This window comes from Scomber scombrus, chromosome 16, assembly GCF_963691925.1.
Source record: "Scomber scombrus chromosome 16, fScoSco1.1, whole genome shotgun sequence".
NCBI classification, from domain to species: domain Eukaryota; kingdom Metazoa; phylum Chordata; class Actinopteri; order Scombriformes; family Scombridae; genus Scomber; species Scomber scombrus.
Window position 1 is genome coordinate 25,783,855 of NC_084985.1, and position 17,604 is coordinate 25,801,458.

A 17,604-nucleotide genomic window follows, 5' to 3' on the forward strand; every position below is an offset into this window, starting at 1 on the left:
CATACAGTGATAAACATGGGATACATATGCTAGATTTACTACAGTTAGAAATGCATCCTGTGTCATAATGTTACATATTCATGGTTTTCAACCGGTTTAAAGGGGAATTCCACCAATTTTACACCTCACACAATGTTTACAGGCTTCAATTTGGACCAATCTGTTTCTGTTTTGTTATGTGTTGCTTGTGAGGCGGCTAACTTTATATAAGTGCACATTGATAGGAGTGCCCCTTTAATTGAAAGCTGTTACATGTTTACAATATATCCTGTTAACTAAATAATCTGGTGGGTGAAGGTAAAATGCACACCCTGTATTTCATTATATTTTTCCATCCATGTAGCTAATGTAAAACCTTATTTTTTACTACATGCAGAATGTTATTGTTTAGTTCCAGCACATTTGACATGAACTAGAATAAGAGTTTCCAATTATTTTAATGTCATTCTCATGTGTGTAAATATGTCTGTATTAAGTAATCTAACAATGTTCCCACCCTTTCATGCTGTGTTGAGGATTTTAATGTTTCAGTTAAATGAATAAAAAAATGAAGCATCGATAATATTAATTGAGTCTACACAAAGTAACAAGTGCTCTTCTGGACTGTGGTGGAAAGTTCTTGTGTCCCACATTTTTCATCCTATCAGAAACCTTGATTACTTTCACTATAGTCCTGGTCTAAAACTATCTATCTAAAGCCAGGACAAAATATTGATTATATTAAACTTATAATAAAATGTTTAAATTCTGATCTAACTCACTGTCTGCTTCCATGCTTCCAGGTGACGTTCCGTACGAGGATCTACCACTGTAACATCAACAGTCAGGGAGTGATCTGTCTGGACATCCTGAAGGACAACTGGAGTCCTGCCCTCACCATCTCCAAGGTCCTACTGTCCATCTGCTCCCTGCTCACTGACTGCAACCCTGGTGAGAACTGCAGCACACACACACACACACACACACACACACACACACACACAGACATTATCCGTCCTTGACATACCTCTCTCCACATTTAGCTGTGACAGGGTTGACTGACACATCCATTCTGTGTGGATAAATGGAGCGCTTGTTGCAGCTCTGATATATTATAATCCATATAATGGTTTTATTCTTAACCCTTACATACTGTTCAGAGTCAAATTTGACCAATTTTTGACCCAAAATTGCCTGAGATTTGATGACTTCCCCTAATGTGACCCAGAACATACAAAATATTAAAACAAAAAAAATATATAAAACAATTATTTTTGTAGCATGTTTGACCCATATTTATCCAACATTTAAAAATAGTCAGTCTTTACATTTAAAATAAGTCACTGAAATAGTTTTGTTCTCATGTTTTATGTAACATTGGACCACAATATAGTGTGGGGGGGGGGGGGGGGGGGGGGGGTTCGGGTTCTCATAAAAACTAGAAAAATAAACTCTTTCTGCTCTCTGAAAGCTTCATTAAGGATTAATCATGTTTATTTGTGACTGATGACATATTTATGAATGATTTGTGGTTCAGAAGTTTGTCATAGAGACTAATTATGAGGAAATACTGTGACTGTGGGTGAGAATACGAACAGTACGGGAGGGTTAATGTTACACATATTTGCCTTTATTCTGAGCTGTCAATACAGAGAAAGAGAAAATAAGAGAGAGGGATGACACAACAAAGATCTTCTACTGGAACAGACGTTGCTGTTATGTCATTTGGCATTCCCGGTAACCCTGCAGCTACCAGAACACCCTGTTAAATATCCACACCAGTATCAGCCTGAAAAATCCATCGGAGCATTCAACTCACACTCTGCCAAGTTGGAAGAATCTTATCTGTGTAAAAAGTAAATAGATATCACATTTATGTAACAAAGTGCACGGCTGAAAGGGTCTCGATTCATGGAGTTTCAAACAGATTCGCTGCCTTGCTCAAGAGCGCCTGAGTCAAAGCTTCAGTATGCTTTAAATTTACGAGGTCATAAAATGTGACGTGTGGTGTTTATAGAACAACTCTGTGTCTTTGTAGTCTCAACATGATGAATTATATAAACGGGGCTGCTCACTTTCTCCAAGTCTCTTCTTGAAGGCGTTCATGCCGCTACACCTCCTCAATCAGCGGCCAATCACCGCTCCGCGTGAAGTGGATGTGATTATTTGACTGTGGCGAAATAATCGTCAGCCCTTCTGCAGATCGAGCCGAAGAGGAAGTGAGATTTCAGACGCTTTTAGACGATCTGACGAACGCTTTATTTGTTTTTTTGCAGCCGAGGCCTTTCCACTGCAATAACCACACATTACAACTGCTGGTGTTGGTTTGTGGCGACCGTGGGCGCAAAAGAGAGAGAGAGAGAAAGGAAGAGAGAAAAAAAACGACTGTAGCATTTCCATGATATTTGCATCCATCCTCTTACAGTGTCATAAATTGTGCTCCTGGGTTGTTGGGGGGTTTTTTTTCTCTTCCTCCCTTCATTGCAGCTCAATCAATATTTAACCAAGACCAGCTCGCTAAACACAGTCCCGTAAACAGCTGACACCACACACACACACAGAGAGAGAGAGAGAGAGAAAAAAGACGTCAACATTTTTAAGGCTAATTAGATCCATTTAATGTGTAGTTTACCAGCGGCCGAAGAGAGTCGGAGGAAGTTCAATCTGTCTTTTATGAACCAGTTAAACCACTTTTCCAGCCCCACCGCTCCTCTGCTACCAATACAGTTAATATCTCTCAGTGTAAAGTATTAAATTGAGCTAGCAGAGGTGGTAAAAAAAAAAAAAAGAAAAGAAAAGAAAGAAAAATCTATCCGACATCACAGCAATGAAATCGGGAAATGAAAGAAGCAGAGGGGAGGGAGAGAAACGTGTCGGAGCAAGAGAGGGAGTTTAAAAGAGAAGGAGAATGACAGGTGATTTTCAAGATGCGAATCATGGTGGAATGAGATGGCAACAGAGGAAGAAAGAGGGAGAAGAATGGGGGAGTGTTGGGGGGGGGGGGGGTAGATAGTACTGATTGTGAAGACCTCTGATGATAGCCTCTGTCCTCTCAGCGGGGATTGCTCTTTGATAAACGTAGCGGCGGACATTCTCCCTCCTCTTCCTCCTCTGTCGCCTTTCTTTTTTTTTACACGAAATGAGCCAATTCCTTTTAAAGCATGATACAAAAGGGTCTTGATCGACACCCCATACCACCCCCCACTTTAAAAAAAAAAACACCCTCCTTCCTATTACCCACGTACTTTCTATCCCTCTTTCTGCCTCTTGCCTCATCAAAATCGGCCGGCTCGCTACACACTCACTACTCACTTAAGTGCAGAATGAGGACCCTGGATTTGAAACACCCTAAAAATACCTCCCCACCTCCATCCTTCTGAAGATTTTCCACCCACGTGCAGGCGGGGATCATCGGTATGTAGCTCATTAAGGCGAGCAGAGAAGAAGACTGACAGTTAAACAACCCACTCCCTGGAGGCCGACGTCCCCCGCTGTCATGCCTCGCGTCACGGTCCCCCGCGAGCGCATTTCTACCTGGGGCGTCCCAGTGAATTCGTATTTCGGGGGCCAAGACAGACTCCTTGTAGAGCGTATCTAGGGCTCAAATCCAGCCCAGGGCCTCTGTCACATGTCATCCCCCCCTTTTTTTTTGTCGTCGCCTCAGCCTCCGTTGAACATCAGCCACAGGGATCGGTCCTCTGAGATTTCTTCTGCCGCCGTCTAGGCCTGGATCGTATATCTGGCTGATGTGTGCAGATACGGGGGCAGTCTTTTATAATAAAGGTGTCTTCTCTTTCCTAACCCTCGGTAGCTTCAGGGGTGTCAGTTTGTCAAACTTGTAATAACAGCCGCCTTACCGTGCCTTAAAGGAATGGTTTACTATCTGGATGGATTCCAGGATGTGTGCAATGAAGACAGTTTAGGGTTGTGTGTCCTCAGCTAAGTGCAGCTCCCGTCTGCCCTCAGCGCAACAATAAAAGAGGCTGAAAACATGTACTTAAATCTGGCAAAAAAAAGGGTTGAAATGACCATAAAATTAGGGGTGAACGGCTCACTCTGCGTAATCTGTCTTTATGATTGCGCGGTTGGTCTAAAAGGTCTACCGTTTGCCTCATTATCAAAAGCAATTAAACTTTGTGATTTGTAGGCACCTCTTTAATAGATTGTTCAAGTATATTGATACTGGAGAACAAGTGTGGATACTTTTATGACAGTGGTAGGCAAATCTGGCCCTCCAACAAAAATATTTGGCCTCCTAACAAAGCTTTCCCTTTTATAACGTTAGATGAAGTCAAATCTTGTCTCTTAATAAATCTACAGTAGATGACGATGTAAAGACATGTAAACCCCAATGAATAGGAGCTTGTAACCTTTTATACACTTATAGAAGTACATAACATAATTCGTCCATTAGTCTGACCAGAACAGATTTGTATCAATAACAGTAAATCACTTTCAACCATAAAATTTGCCCTCAGAAACAACCCTAAAACAAACTAACAAAAGCATCTCAAAAATCCAGCCCATGGTTGAACTTAATTGCTGACCCCTAGTTTAAGAGGTAAAGTGAAAGATTTATACTCGAAAGGCTTCAGAACACAACACAAGCTTTTCGAGATCATTATATGCTTTTTTTCTACCTCTGTAGATCTCAACACACTGTTCTTATAGTGTGAAGAAATGCAATTCAAAATACTTTATGTAATACATTAAAATCATGACATGCACATTGAAAGGATAGAAACCTTTTTGAAAGTAAAATGAAGAAGTTAAGCATACAGGAGAAGTAATAGGTTAGATAGATAGTGATAGTGATAGTGACAGCGCAGTAAAAAGTTGTCAGTTGTCTCTAATGCTACAAAGTAAATCAAAGTTTTAAGAGTTTTTCTATTTGGTTTTAAAAGTGTCACAAGTCGAAACACATTTTCGCAGCGCTGTAGCTAATGATGTACCAGCTGACTTCTTCCTAAAGATCTGAAGACACTACTAGGTTTATATTCTTCAAGGAGATTAAACAATTTGGCCCGATGCCATTAAGTGATTTATTTACCAGCAGCAGCACTTCCAAAATCCATTCTATAAGTAAGTGGAAGCCAGGGTAATATGCTCAGTGCTTCTTGTTAGAACTCTGGCAGCTGTGGTCTGAATGTGCTGAAGTTGTTGGACGGTCTTTAAGAAACCAGAAAAGAGGCCATAAAATAAATGAATGAGTCTCTTCTAAAGCCAGTCTGGACACGAGACAACGCTCTTCAGAGTTCTGTCGCGGAGAACCGGGAAGCCGCAGACTGTGGCGATCAGCGACTGATCGGTAATTTAAAGATGCTGAGTGGAGTACAAAGCATTTCTGCTCTGTTTCGTGTGAGAATCCAAAGCAGCGTGATTGGTTTGCGTTCCAACATGCCTGAGGAACATCTGTGTGAAGTCGAAGCTTTTTTAACTTCCCACGTTTACCAGACTGTTTTTTTGTGGCTCAGTTCACAATGAATGGTATCTATTCCCATCTCTAGTGTTGTATGGTTGCTTCAGTGAACTACTATACTACTAAGTACTTTATACAATGCCTAAAGGTGTTAATACCTGTTCTGAATGAATCCAAGGAAGCAGGACGGACGCATGCGGTCACAACGAGGAGTCCCTTTCCAAGTCAGTGTGTTGGACTTGTTCCTACACACAAAAAGTGACAATTTTTCAAATAAATCCTGCTTGATTTCTTACCTCAAATCATTGGACACAGCTCCATAACTCTGGTGTTGGAAAGGTGTCAAGAGGTTCGGGGGGGGTTTTAGACACTGACGATCCAACAAGGATACGTTTGAAACATACCGACCTCTTAAGTGTGTTGCTTTATTGAGAATACCAACTCTTGGGAGCTTGAATCTAAAAAGTCCAGTTTTAGATCCAAATACAATGCAGTCATAACTCATAAATAAGCAGTGACGTGGTGATTCAGGAAGCCGTCATTTTTCCACAGGGACCACGATCCCAACAGGACCTTGGCTCCGGTTGTCGCTTGTGAATTTGGACGTGAATCTAGAAAAACAAGGCAAACGTCTTGACTGGAAGCTACAAAGACATGATGTGTAAAGATCCATTCATCCAGAAATATGGGTATAAGCCTGTAAAAACCCCCCCATCATTGAAACCTAAGCAGGGATTAGTGCGGGGAGGGGTGTTTGTGCTGCTTGCTCAGCCAAGCTCATCGCACTGCTCCGTCAGCAGGCCGAGCCCCGCAGGAGACGGTCTGAAGCCAAAGCAGAGAATGTGTGTGTGTGTGTTTGTGTGAAGCTCTCTCTGTGTCACCTCACTGAGAAATTGACCAGAGGCTGAGCAGCAGCGCAGTCGATAAAGCGTACCGGTGGGAATTCGTAATGGCGTCTGTTGACTGACCTGGACGTGTTCGGCGTATCAACAGACGGGACGTCTCCAAGCCTTCGCTGTCAGTGCCGCTGGAGCCCACCATGATGACCGCTGATTTACAGCAGCGCACTCATTTTACTCTGCTGCCGATAAAACTGTCCTGCGGGCCGTACGTCACGCAATACAAGCTCCACTTCAGACCACGGCAACGATAGAGCTCCATTTGTTTGACTTACGGCTTTTTTCTGTGATTTTTCTCCAGTTGTAATAAAAATTCCCATGCATGCTGATGAGCCGAGGTGGACCGCTGGAGGTTTCTACGACATTCTAGACTTTGATACGTAGGGTCAAGTAATTGGATGTCAAACAGGAGCGTGTTTGGATGTTTGTGTAAACATGCCGCATGTCCTAATAGATAAAATATCACTCACACAGATGTGGATTTTTTTTTAAAGGCTTTTTTTCCCCCTTCAGAACATCTGTTCGTGAAGGTTTAGATGTCAGTATGACCCTGACACGTTTTAGTATCTCTACAACTATCAACTGGATTATAAAGCAGTTTGTTCTGGATGTTCTTGGTCCTCTGTGGATGAATTTCTTGATTGATTTTTCTTCTTGTCTTTACTGAAGCACCCCAACCCTGTAATGCATATTGCAGTCTTGTTATTTCATCACTATTTTGATAATTGATGTCATTTTTCAAGCAAAGGCGCCACATTTTCAGTTTGGATTTGAAAGCTTTTATACATCGTACACCATGGTAAACTGAACATCTAAAAGAATAACCAGAAGATCAATATGTAATGAATATAATTGCCAACACTTTGGACAATGTATTATGATGATAAACCTGCTTTTACAACAGTTAAGGCAAAGCTATTTTAATGACAGACCACCATACCCATATAAAGTTCCATTTTAGTTGATTAAAAGAAAATAACTTGACATTTAAAGTATTTCTCAAAATATATGAGTGTAGACTGAATATCTTTGGGGACTTTTTGTTGTGTTTTTAATAAACTAATTGAAGACCGTCACATTTGACTCTATTGATTTACGACAAGGATTCATCATTATGTGTTGACATTTTAAAGCAGCACCAAATCAATACTTCTATATTAAATGATGATGTATGATGTGAAACGTGTCACTCATATTGACAAACCCACAGAGAATTCTCACCTAACTCAGCAGTTCCCTTTTTAGCCTCTTTTAGCTCATTGTTTTGGTTTGACAGCCCACAGCTTTACTGTTTTGATTCACTCTCACAGCTCTCATTAAAACTCAGTTCTCAAGCATCTGCACTCAGCTGTATTCTATGTGCCCAACACCAAACAGCAAGCAGAGAAAATCAACCAGCTGGTGAACAAAGTGGAGCGCTTTGCGGTTAAAAAAGAGCCAGATATTGTCTCTGGGATTGGTGGAGACCAAAACAGAGATAAAAGAGAGTGAATATTGGACTTACATTCATCAGGAACATGACACTAATGCTAATGTGTCTCAGTATCTGCTCTATATGTAAATAGTAAATGTAACTGGAACATCTTCATGAGGTGATAAAATAAGATAATATAACCTTTTATTAGTCCCACAGTGGGGACATTTACAGCGTTACAGCAGCAAAGTGGATAGTAAAAATAGAAAGAGCATCAATAAAAAAAGAACAATAAAAAAAGAAGTAAAAAGCAATATGAACAATAATAATGTATGCATTATGAGAATACATACTCATGTTACTCAATATTGTGTTTACAGCTTGTTGCACTGCTCCCGACTACCAGCTGCTGGTTTAAAGACAAAAAGTTAATACAAGTAAAAGTTGATACATTGTTTCATTCATAGAGCATCTGACTTCTCAAACAAAAAAAAAACATCCTATCAATATTTCTATTAGGGGTGAAAATCACCAGAGGCTCCACGATATCATATTATCATGATTGACTGTAGGCATCACTAATGGGTCCAGACTTGGTTTTAAGCAGTAATTGAGTTAATGTTACAGTACATAATCATTACATAATCAATACTTTGTTGTTGTGTTGAGTCTGACTTGAGTCCACTCCTCTTGTGTTTACAGCTGACCCTCTGGTTGGAAGCATCGCCACACAGTACCTGACCAACAGAGCCGAGCACGACAGGATAGCCAAACAGTGGACCAAACGCTACGCAACATAGACCAGCATTACTCCTCCAGGACCTGCCCCCCCCCCACATCCCACATCCCACCCACCCTATATACATATATATACACACACACACACACATACACACACCTCCGACACCTCCCCTCCTCTGAAATCTATGGAAGCACACCCGCCCCGCCCCCTCCCCCATCATCCACCCCCACCCCACCCACACCCCCCACCCCTTGAGAAACGAACTGTTATTTGTTCCATGCTGACTTGAAAAGCTTCTTTTTTATACAAAGAGTCTATTGGGATTGTATTTTCCAATACACTGAATGTTGATATGGTCATGAAAAGCTTTAATACTGTTATTGTTCTTGTCGATGTTGTTGTTCTTTATTGTTATTGCATTGTTTATAACATTGTCGCCCCACCTTCGTCATCTTTATCTTAAAAAAAAAAAAAAAAAAAGCAGCGCGCGTGTGTATTATTCCTGTTTCATGTGATTTTATGTAAAAAGAAAAAAGGCAAAAAACAAAACAAAACAAAAAAAAAGGATCATACTGAGCGAGCGCATTTAGTTTTGTTATTTTGTTTTTTTCTTTCAGTGGTTTTTACAGCTCATGGTCAATATTAGTGCATGGCATCAGGATGTGTGTTCATGCAGTGTGGACATGTAGGTATTATTTCTGATATATCTGTCCCGGCAGAGTTTCGGCATGGAGCGAGCCCATCACCATGTATGACGATAGTGGTAGTTTGCTGTACATTTAATGCCTTGTGAGAATACATACTCATTGAATACTCAATTAAACACTGGCTGTAATGTGACAGAGCCCGTCTCGATCTGTTGATTCAATACGAGTGCGTGTGTGTGTATGTGTGTGTGTGTGCACTGTGTACATGCAGGCTCCTCTCTCTGACCACTTCCTGTCAGAAATGAGTCATCACAAGCTCACCGCAGAGAGCAGAATGAATAAAGTCAATGTGGGAGTTTACTCTCATCCTCTCAGCCTAAAAACATCAAAAGGTCACGTTATTATCACATTCTGTTGAATTCTTTTTTTCCCCCCCATTTTCTGGAAGTGGTTTTGGTTAGACACACAAACAGTATGTCGCTATATAGTAAAGTGTATTAGCAGCCTTATCTTAATGGTGTGTCCACTTTGAGTAACAGATACATGAGTGTGAAGGTTTATCAGACACCTAAACACTGCGTTACATTTATAATACTAACACCGTTACAACTCTGGAGAGTCACCATAGTAACAATCCATCACTGAGCCACCACATCAGCCTCATTGAAATGAATGAGGAGCCGCAGTGTAAACGTGTCTTTACAACAGCATGAATTCAGCCTGTAAAGGATTCTATGAGACAATAAAGCGTCCAGTTCAGATGTTTTCTTCAACAGGTTTTGGGCCAAGAAAACACTTCACACACTATCACACTGCTGCTATCAGTCTACACACACACTAAACAAGATCCAAGCTCCATCTAATCATGTCCTTTAAGCATCATGTTAAAGGTTCAGAGGTCCAAGTTGATGCTCCTGTGCTAAATTAAGACACAAAAGCAGCCAAAAAATCTTCAATAACTCTGATGATCTACTTAGTTTCTACATAGCGCCACCAGCAGGTCAAAGCTTTCATTTTTGAAATATGTCAATATTTATTAGATGTGTTGGCACAAGATTTTGATGGATCCCAGAGGATGAGTCCAGCTGTTTTTTTACAATCAGCATTAAACCTCACAGAGCTGCTCACTAAATTCAGCTTATTCCAATACAGTAGTGCATTCAAGACCGTCTGTTTTCAATGATTAATTAAATGTGATTTAACTCTTATCCACACCTTCTTTTTCATACACAGATTGTTTTTCGTTTTGCTCTGTAATATGTGTGTGTTTGTGTCTGTGTGTGTGTGTGTGTGTGTGTGTGTGTGAGAAGCCTGATACAACAGCTGTTCACACATCCAGTCAGCCAGGTCACGCTCCGACGCCTCTGCTGCTTATGTTCATACACACACTTACCTCAACAGAAACTAACAGAACAATATAAGTGTGTGGTGATGTGTTTCATAGAAATATCACATCAGAAAAGATACCAAAAAAAAGGCTTTAATTAAACCTCACATCCTTACATAGGCTCAGATTTGAAAGCATAAATGACTTCATAAAGCCTGAAATTGAATAAGATATTCCTTTATTAGTCCCACAGTGGGCCCACCATTTTTTTTTATTTTTTAAATGGAAATATTTCAAGATGATTTTTTTTTTTGTGCAGCTGCACTTAGAGGTTGTTGATTGATGGTTTTAATGGTTATGATGAAAAACTGCCATTCAAACGTTGCTGCATCCTTCACTTTCAATAAAACTCATAAAAGTAATTAAGTCCGTAATGTTCTCTTGTATTAGATAACATGAGATCATAATATAGTGATTCTCAATATATATCCTCTATAAACCTTTCTCTTCTCTCTGAGACATGAATAAAGGATCAATCCCCCTATTTATTCATGACTGATAAGAGATCTATTGATGCATGTGTGGTTTAAAATGTGTCGTAAGTACTAACATGCTGTCGGGGTCAGAATAAGAACAGTATGTAAGGGTTAATTATTTATTCCCTCAGTCTGCAGCCGTGCATTGCAACACTCTCCTGCTATCTGTGGAACAATCTAATAGTTCTGTGTTATTGATGGATAGTGTGATGATAGAGGTTCACCACACATTCACACATGTCAATTTATTTGCTGATTCTCTGATGTACCTATTCTCCGCACAGTCCCAGAACTCCCAAAAGCTATTTAACGATCTTGTTTTATACCTCAAATAATAACCCTGCGTTCACAAGAACACAATATTATCTCACATCTCTTCCACATAAAATCATAAGTGATTATCTTGTGCTGACATAAGACATTAGATCGTATCTGACTCATGCAAAACTTTTTTTTTTAATATCTGCTGTTCTAGCTTACGATGTCTTCTTTACTCGTAAGATATTAGGTCGTATCCGAGCGCACGTTCACACACATTTGCACGAGTAATCACGCGGTGGGAAGGAGACATCGGATCTTGCGAGCAGAAGATATTATGCAGAGATACGATAGGTGCAAACGTATGCGCGTGAGATTATCATCTGACATTCGGCTCACACAAGATAATCACTTTTGCACACAGAGGCAGAAGTTCTTCCTTTGTGCAAAACAAGATCCACAAGTGAATAGAGCAGTTATTAAATCATATCTCATTGTTATTAATTTTTTGTGTATTTGTCGATATTCTTTTTCGAGCACGGGTTTGCATGGCGTGTCATCGTATTATCTCGTGCTCGTAAAGATATCGTATAACCTGTGAACAGAAGCTCTTTCGCAAACAAGATATTAGTTCACATCCTGCACACACCGCAGCAGAACTTGTGCATTCATGTTTATATTTTGTTCCCACAAAATCATTTGTGTGCACACAGGGGTTTTTTTTATCTTGTTTGATCAAGATTGGAGATATCTTCTGAGGGTGAGTTTGCACAACGTATCTGCTGCTCATAAAGATATTAGATGATAAGTTGCGAGGAGGCATTCTTGCATGAACGGATGAGATAATAAGTGATGCATTCAAGTGATTATCTCAAAATCATTGTGCACGTTTTAATACTTTTAACAACGCCAAAAAGAAAGACGGTGACCGTGATGAAAGGAATTGAACTAGCTGGCTAACTAGTAGATGAATAGTGAATATTGTGTGTGTATGTGTGTGTGTGTTGAAAGCTGAATGAAATCATGAAGACGTCTACAGGCAGGAAGCGGAGGAGTCAGTCAGTCAGCCGGTGAAGGGTCTCGAAATGATCATCGACTTCAGAACAAAACAATCAATGAAAGCGCCTGTCCTCATCGACAGCCCGACCAATTACAATAAGTGAGTGCTTCAGCTTCCTGGGCGAACACATCAGTAATAACCTGAAATGCTAACCGTCAAATGTAAAAAAAGAACCAACAGAGACTTGACTTCCTGAGACTACTCAAAAAAGAGTGAGGAGAGGTCTACAAGCCCAATTTTATACAACTATAATCCACAACATCCTGTTATTATTGATTTCTGTCTGCTACAGAAACACATTGAAGCACACAGTAAAGGAAATGGACAGAATGATCACCTGAGTATCAGAGATCACAGGCTGTAAACTCCACATACTCACAATGTACCAACTCATGAGCAATCAAGATCTTGGAGGAGAATTTGAAGCCCCTCCGTCCAGATTGACGTAGGTGAACGAAGTTTGGTATGCGTATGTATCATGACCAGACGTACAAAAAAGTCTCTTGGAGGCAAACTCTAAGTCCAACAGGAAGTCAGCCATCGTGATTCAAATTTGCAATTTTGGCACCATTTTTTGCCATTTCCACACATCGTGCTTTACCAAACTCCTCCCGCAGATTTAATCCTACCGACTTCAAATTTGCTGAGCATCATCTTAAGACCTCGACAATGTCAAGCTATCAAACTCTTGACCGCTCATTATACGTGGTGGGCGCGATGCAGCGAGTTTCAATGTGCAAGCTCTTCAACTGAGCTGCGGCGGAACGTGCTCGAGGGTGCCAGAGCCCGTTCAATGCTGCATCCTGCTTTCATTTTGTTTATTTTGATGTTTTAAATGTTTATTCTGCTTTATTTATGTGGTTTTATTATCATTACTATCATTCCACATTTCTATCTTCTTACACATTTTATTCATCTCTTTCTTTTTGTCTTTCTTTCTACTTTTGTTTTGTCCTTTTTACTTAACCTTTTCCTTATTTTCTCTTTTATTTCTTATTTTTCAAATATTTTTTAAATATTTTTTTATTTTATTTTAGATGCAGGATATTATAGATCCTAAATTCTTAAATTTAAAAAAAAAAATTAAAAATTAAAAAAATTTTCTACACTTGTTCTGTCTTATTATCAGCTTGTCAATCAACTGTGAAGCACTTTGAACTACATGAACCTGTATGAAAGCTGCTATATAGATCAAGTATGATTGATTGATTGGTTGATTGATTGATCAGCATCTACAGGTAAACAGCACACAGGACACAACACCTTAATCAGAGCTTCTTCCCTACAGCTATACCAATGTACAGCTGTGTGGCTCTTTATATTTACACTTGTACTGTACGTGAATGTGTTGTCACAGCTCTTCCAGCAGCCCGGCTGTGTTGTAATAAAGGAAACTCGAACTTGGAACACACACACCCTTGTGGACGGGCCTCTGTGTGTACATGGCTTTCTGAGCGGGAGGCCACGCTTTGCTGTGGTTTTTAGTCCCTGACTGCGTTGCAAAACCAGCAAAGTGGAGCAACAGTGACAGAGTTAATTACGGTTGACACATCAGAAGCAGGGAGGGGGGAGAGAGAGGGCGAGGGGTAGAGAGGAGGGGGTGGGGGTGGGTAGCAGCTCTTGTCCTCTTTCCCTCCGCCCTCCTCCCTTCCTCCTTCACACGCTGCGGGAGGAAGAGTCTTGACAGAAAAAGGAGAAGTCGCTGATTCGTGGATAATAATAATGTAACATTTGCAGTGAGAGGTAAGTGATCAATAGGAGTGAAAAGGCCAGGAGTTTGTCTGTGGATAAAGGAGAGCCTGCTGTGCATTATGATGCATATTATAATGCAGAAGTAATAACAATAACACCCCCACCAGACAGGAAGCGTTAGAATAGAGACAGCCTTTGTTTGCAGTAGTATGAACATAATCTTATTCCTGCTGGTAAAATGCCAAACAGGACAAATGTCAAACAACATATACACGCACAGTGTGTAGCAAACAGCCAAACAGCCAAACAGCATATATACATTTTTATTTTTCATATTTAGTTTTGCTTATAAATCAGCTCCACATCAGCTTTTAAATGTATTTTTGCACCACATGTGGATTTTGGTCCCCTATCATAACACTTGACTGTGTGGAAAAACTGTGAACCGGTCCTTTAAACATGTCACCTCTGTGAGGAAGTGGGCAAGATTACACAGTGTTTCTCACACATTCTCTCACATCAAGAAATGAAAGTGACATTCAGCTCCGGTCAAGTTCCCAATTGTCTCTCATGGAGAGAAGCTGAGCGTGACTCCTAGAGAGTTCAGATATATTCTATATATATATAAGTCAGCTCTTCATCGTTGTGCTCCCCTCACAGCAGCAGCTTTAGTTTTAATGTTTATTTAAACCTCCCGACACATTTCACATGTCGGGAGGTTTTATCGAGAGGTGTAACGGCCTTTTAAAAGTGTCACTCAACTCTTTGCTGGCTCTGTTTTAGTGGTGGGTAGTAACTCAAGCTAATGGCTTAACTGTAGCCTCTTTTTATGACCTCCATGCGATGAGAAGCTTTAGTTAGAACTAACACGAGTGACACGAGTGACATCTTGAACACCTTACAGAAAAAGAATGGGTGATAGCTGATAAATGGAGTGTAATTCTATAAATGGTGAGTAAATGTTCTTATGAGGATAGAGACAGGCCAAAGAGGTAAAAAAAAAAAGTGAATACACACTTTGTGGTGAAAGCATGCAACATTTTTTTGAATTAAATTGTTGTTTTAATGCAATTGTGCTTTAATGTTATACTGTTATAGTGTGCAGATGTGTGGGATAGATGATGTTTTAACAGCTGTGGGGCCTGAACAATACCATTTTATTACAGATATTTAAAAAAATATTAAAGACTATCCTTATATTCATCATAAGAAGACTGTTAAATGTCATACACAAGGCTGCAGGGGCCCCCAGGCACTAAAGCTAATGTCCCCCAAACAACTTTTATTTTATTCTCATTGGATCACGCTGCTATTGGGTGGAAAACCTTGTAACTTATACTTAAACTCGTATTTAACTCACATATTTTGTTATTTGAAATAAGGATAAGATGCATCTTTATTGATCCCCCTTGACAGAAATTCAAATTGACACAGAAGTACAGTGGAAAAAAGTAGCAGCGTATGGGTGAAAGTGATAAATAAAATACTATATACAGTAGAGGGAACAGTAGGGACAGCCTCAGTCTTATTAGTGGGAGTGAGAGGTACTGGGAGCTGTGGTGTTGTACAGTCTGGTGGCTGATGGTATGAAAGAGCCCCCCCCCCCCCAAGTGCTTTGAGGCACACGGGTGTATTTGGACATACTAGATTTCTGACAGTGACCAAAATGATCAACATCAAGAGAACGGGTCAAGCCTCATGTTGTATTTCTGTAGAGCCTGACAAAAAGGAGCAAAAAAAAAAAAGCACTCACATTTTTTCTCCCATCACTGAGTGGCTGTGGCTCAGGAGGTAGAGCGGTCGTCCACCGCGGTTCGATTCCCGGCTCCTCCAGTCCACATGTCGATGTGTCCTTGAGCAAGATACTTAACCCCAAATTGCTCCCGTTGCTGCGCCAACGGTGTATAAATGTCTAATCCTTCTGATGAGCAGGTTGGCATCCTGTGTGGTAGCTCCTGTCATCAGTGTATGAATGTGTGTGTGAATGGGTGAATGTGACATGTAGTGTAAAAGTGCTTTGAGCTGTCATAACGACTAGAAGAGTACTATATAAGTACAGTCCATTTACCATTTACCATTGAGGGCCTCTTTCTGCTCAAGGGCCCTTGAGCACTTGCCCAAACTGCCTATATGGTAAATCCAGCCATGGTCATTTTTTTCTTTTTTTTTAGTGCATTGGGCGATTAAGCAAAAAGTGGCCCAATCACCTACACAAGGAGGAGCATCCATGGGCGGATCTACCATATAGGCAATCTGGGCAAGTGCCCAGTGGGCCCTTGAGCAGAAAGGGGCCCTCATCATTTTCTTTTTGTTCAGTTCTACAGAAAAAGGACACAAAACGTGACCCATTCTCTTGATGTTGATCATTATAGTCACTGTCGGAAACCTAGTATGTCCAAAACAAGATATGGAGTTACAAGGTTTCCACCTGACAGCAGCGTTATCCAATCAGAATAAAATAAAAGTTGTTTGGGGGAGATGAGCTTCATCTTAACTCTGCCAGGTGACAAGTGTTTGAAACATTGCTTGTATTTAAGAGTTCTAGCCAATCATATGAGGATGGATCAGTTTCCACCAGTTAACATGAAGCTGTTAATTAACAAGAAGTAAATGAAGTATGAGCCACACTTCAGAGAGGTCAGTAAGTTAGTCATTCATTCATTCATTTCATTGATTGATTTGGAGTAATGGAGTCATTAATTGGACATCACTGAGCTCTTCTCTCTGACGTTGTTTCATCACACAGCTCTCAATCTCTGACGTCACTCTGTCACACTAACGCTGTGACTTGATAAAGTGATGAATGTAGATGTTAGGATGTCTGTCTGTCTGCTGCTGGACCAACACTTCCGGCGAGAGGAGGCACGCGTCCAGCGGCAGCGTCAAGCTCACGTGAGTGGTTTACGAGGATACCGGATGGTACACTGTTTAACCCTACAAAATAAAAGCGTGGTTAAATCTCAACATTGATTATAAATGATGAACCATGACAGATTGAAGCAGGTCTGGATTACCAACCAGCCAAGTGAATCCCTTAAGGTCCTATAGAGGGGCCCTGCATTCAAATCTAGCTTTAAGACATTCATTGTTTTAATTTATATTGAGCTTATATGTTGTAAAGTTGTGTTTTTATCAAACTGTGCACAGAAAACTGAAGGCAGGTTGTATTATTTCACCACAGGAACTGTTTTGATGATCAATAGTTCTGACTGTTATTTTCTTTAACGATCGATTAGTAATCATTATTCCCTGAAGCCCAAGTTAACATATGTTTACGTATACATATTTTGTTGTGTCTTAACCAACAGTCACAAACTCAAAGATAATGAGTATCTCATTATGGGAAACTGGAAAATGACCAAATATTCACATTTGAGAAGTTGGTACCAGTACAAGTTCAGCATACTTTGCTTTTTTTTATTTTTTTAATGACTTAAACAATAAATCAGTTGTCAAAATTGTTGTCAAGTACTTTTCTGTCAATCAACTAATCAATGAATCAACAATGCATTCTAGCTTTAAAGTGCTATCATGTGATGTGGAGGTCTACAGGGGCCAAACCACAAACCTTTTCCCTCAGGCCCCACAGCAGGTTAATCAGGTCCTGGATCAGAGCTGTGGTTCTCTATCT

At 40.3% G+C, this 17,604-nt stretch overlaps 1 protein-coding gene across 1 annotated transcript in view; it reads left to right on the top strand.

Moving 5' to 3' along the window:
* Nucleotides 1–9,278, top strand: part of LOC133996962 (ubiquitin-conjugating enzyme E2 E2-like) — a 71,885-nt gene extending 62,607 nt beyond the window's left edge. The window contains exons 5-6 of the mRNA XM_062436483.1: nucleotides 783–930; nucleotides 8,414–9,278. Coding sequence (XP_062292467.1) covers nucleotides 783–930; nucleotides 8,414–8,511 — 246 coding nt within the window. The 3' untranslated portion in view covers nucleotides 8,512–9,278. The remainder of the gene's footprint in view (nucleotides 1–782; nucleotides 931–8,413) is intronic.
* Nucleotides 9,279–17,604: the final 8,326 nt, after the last annotated feature.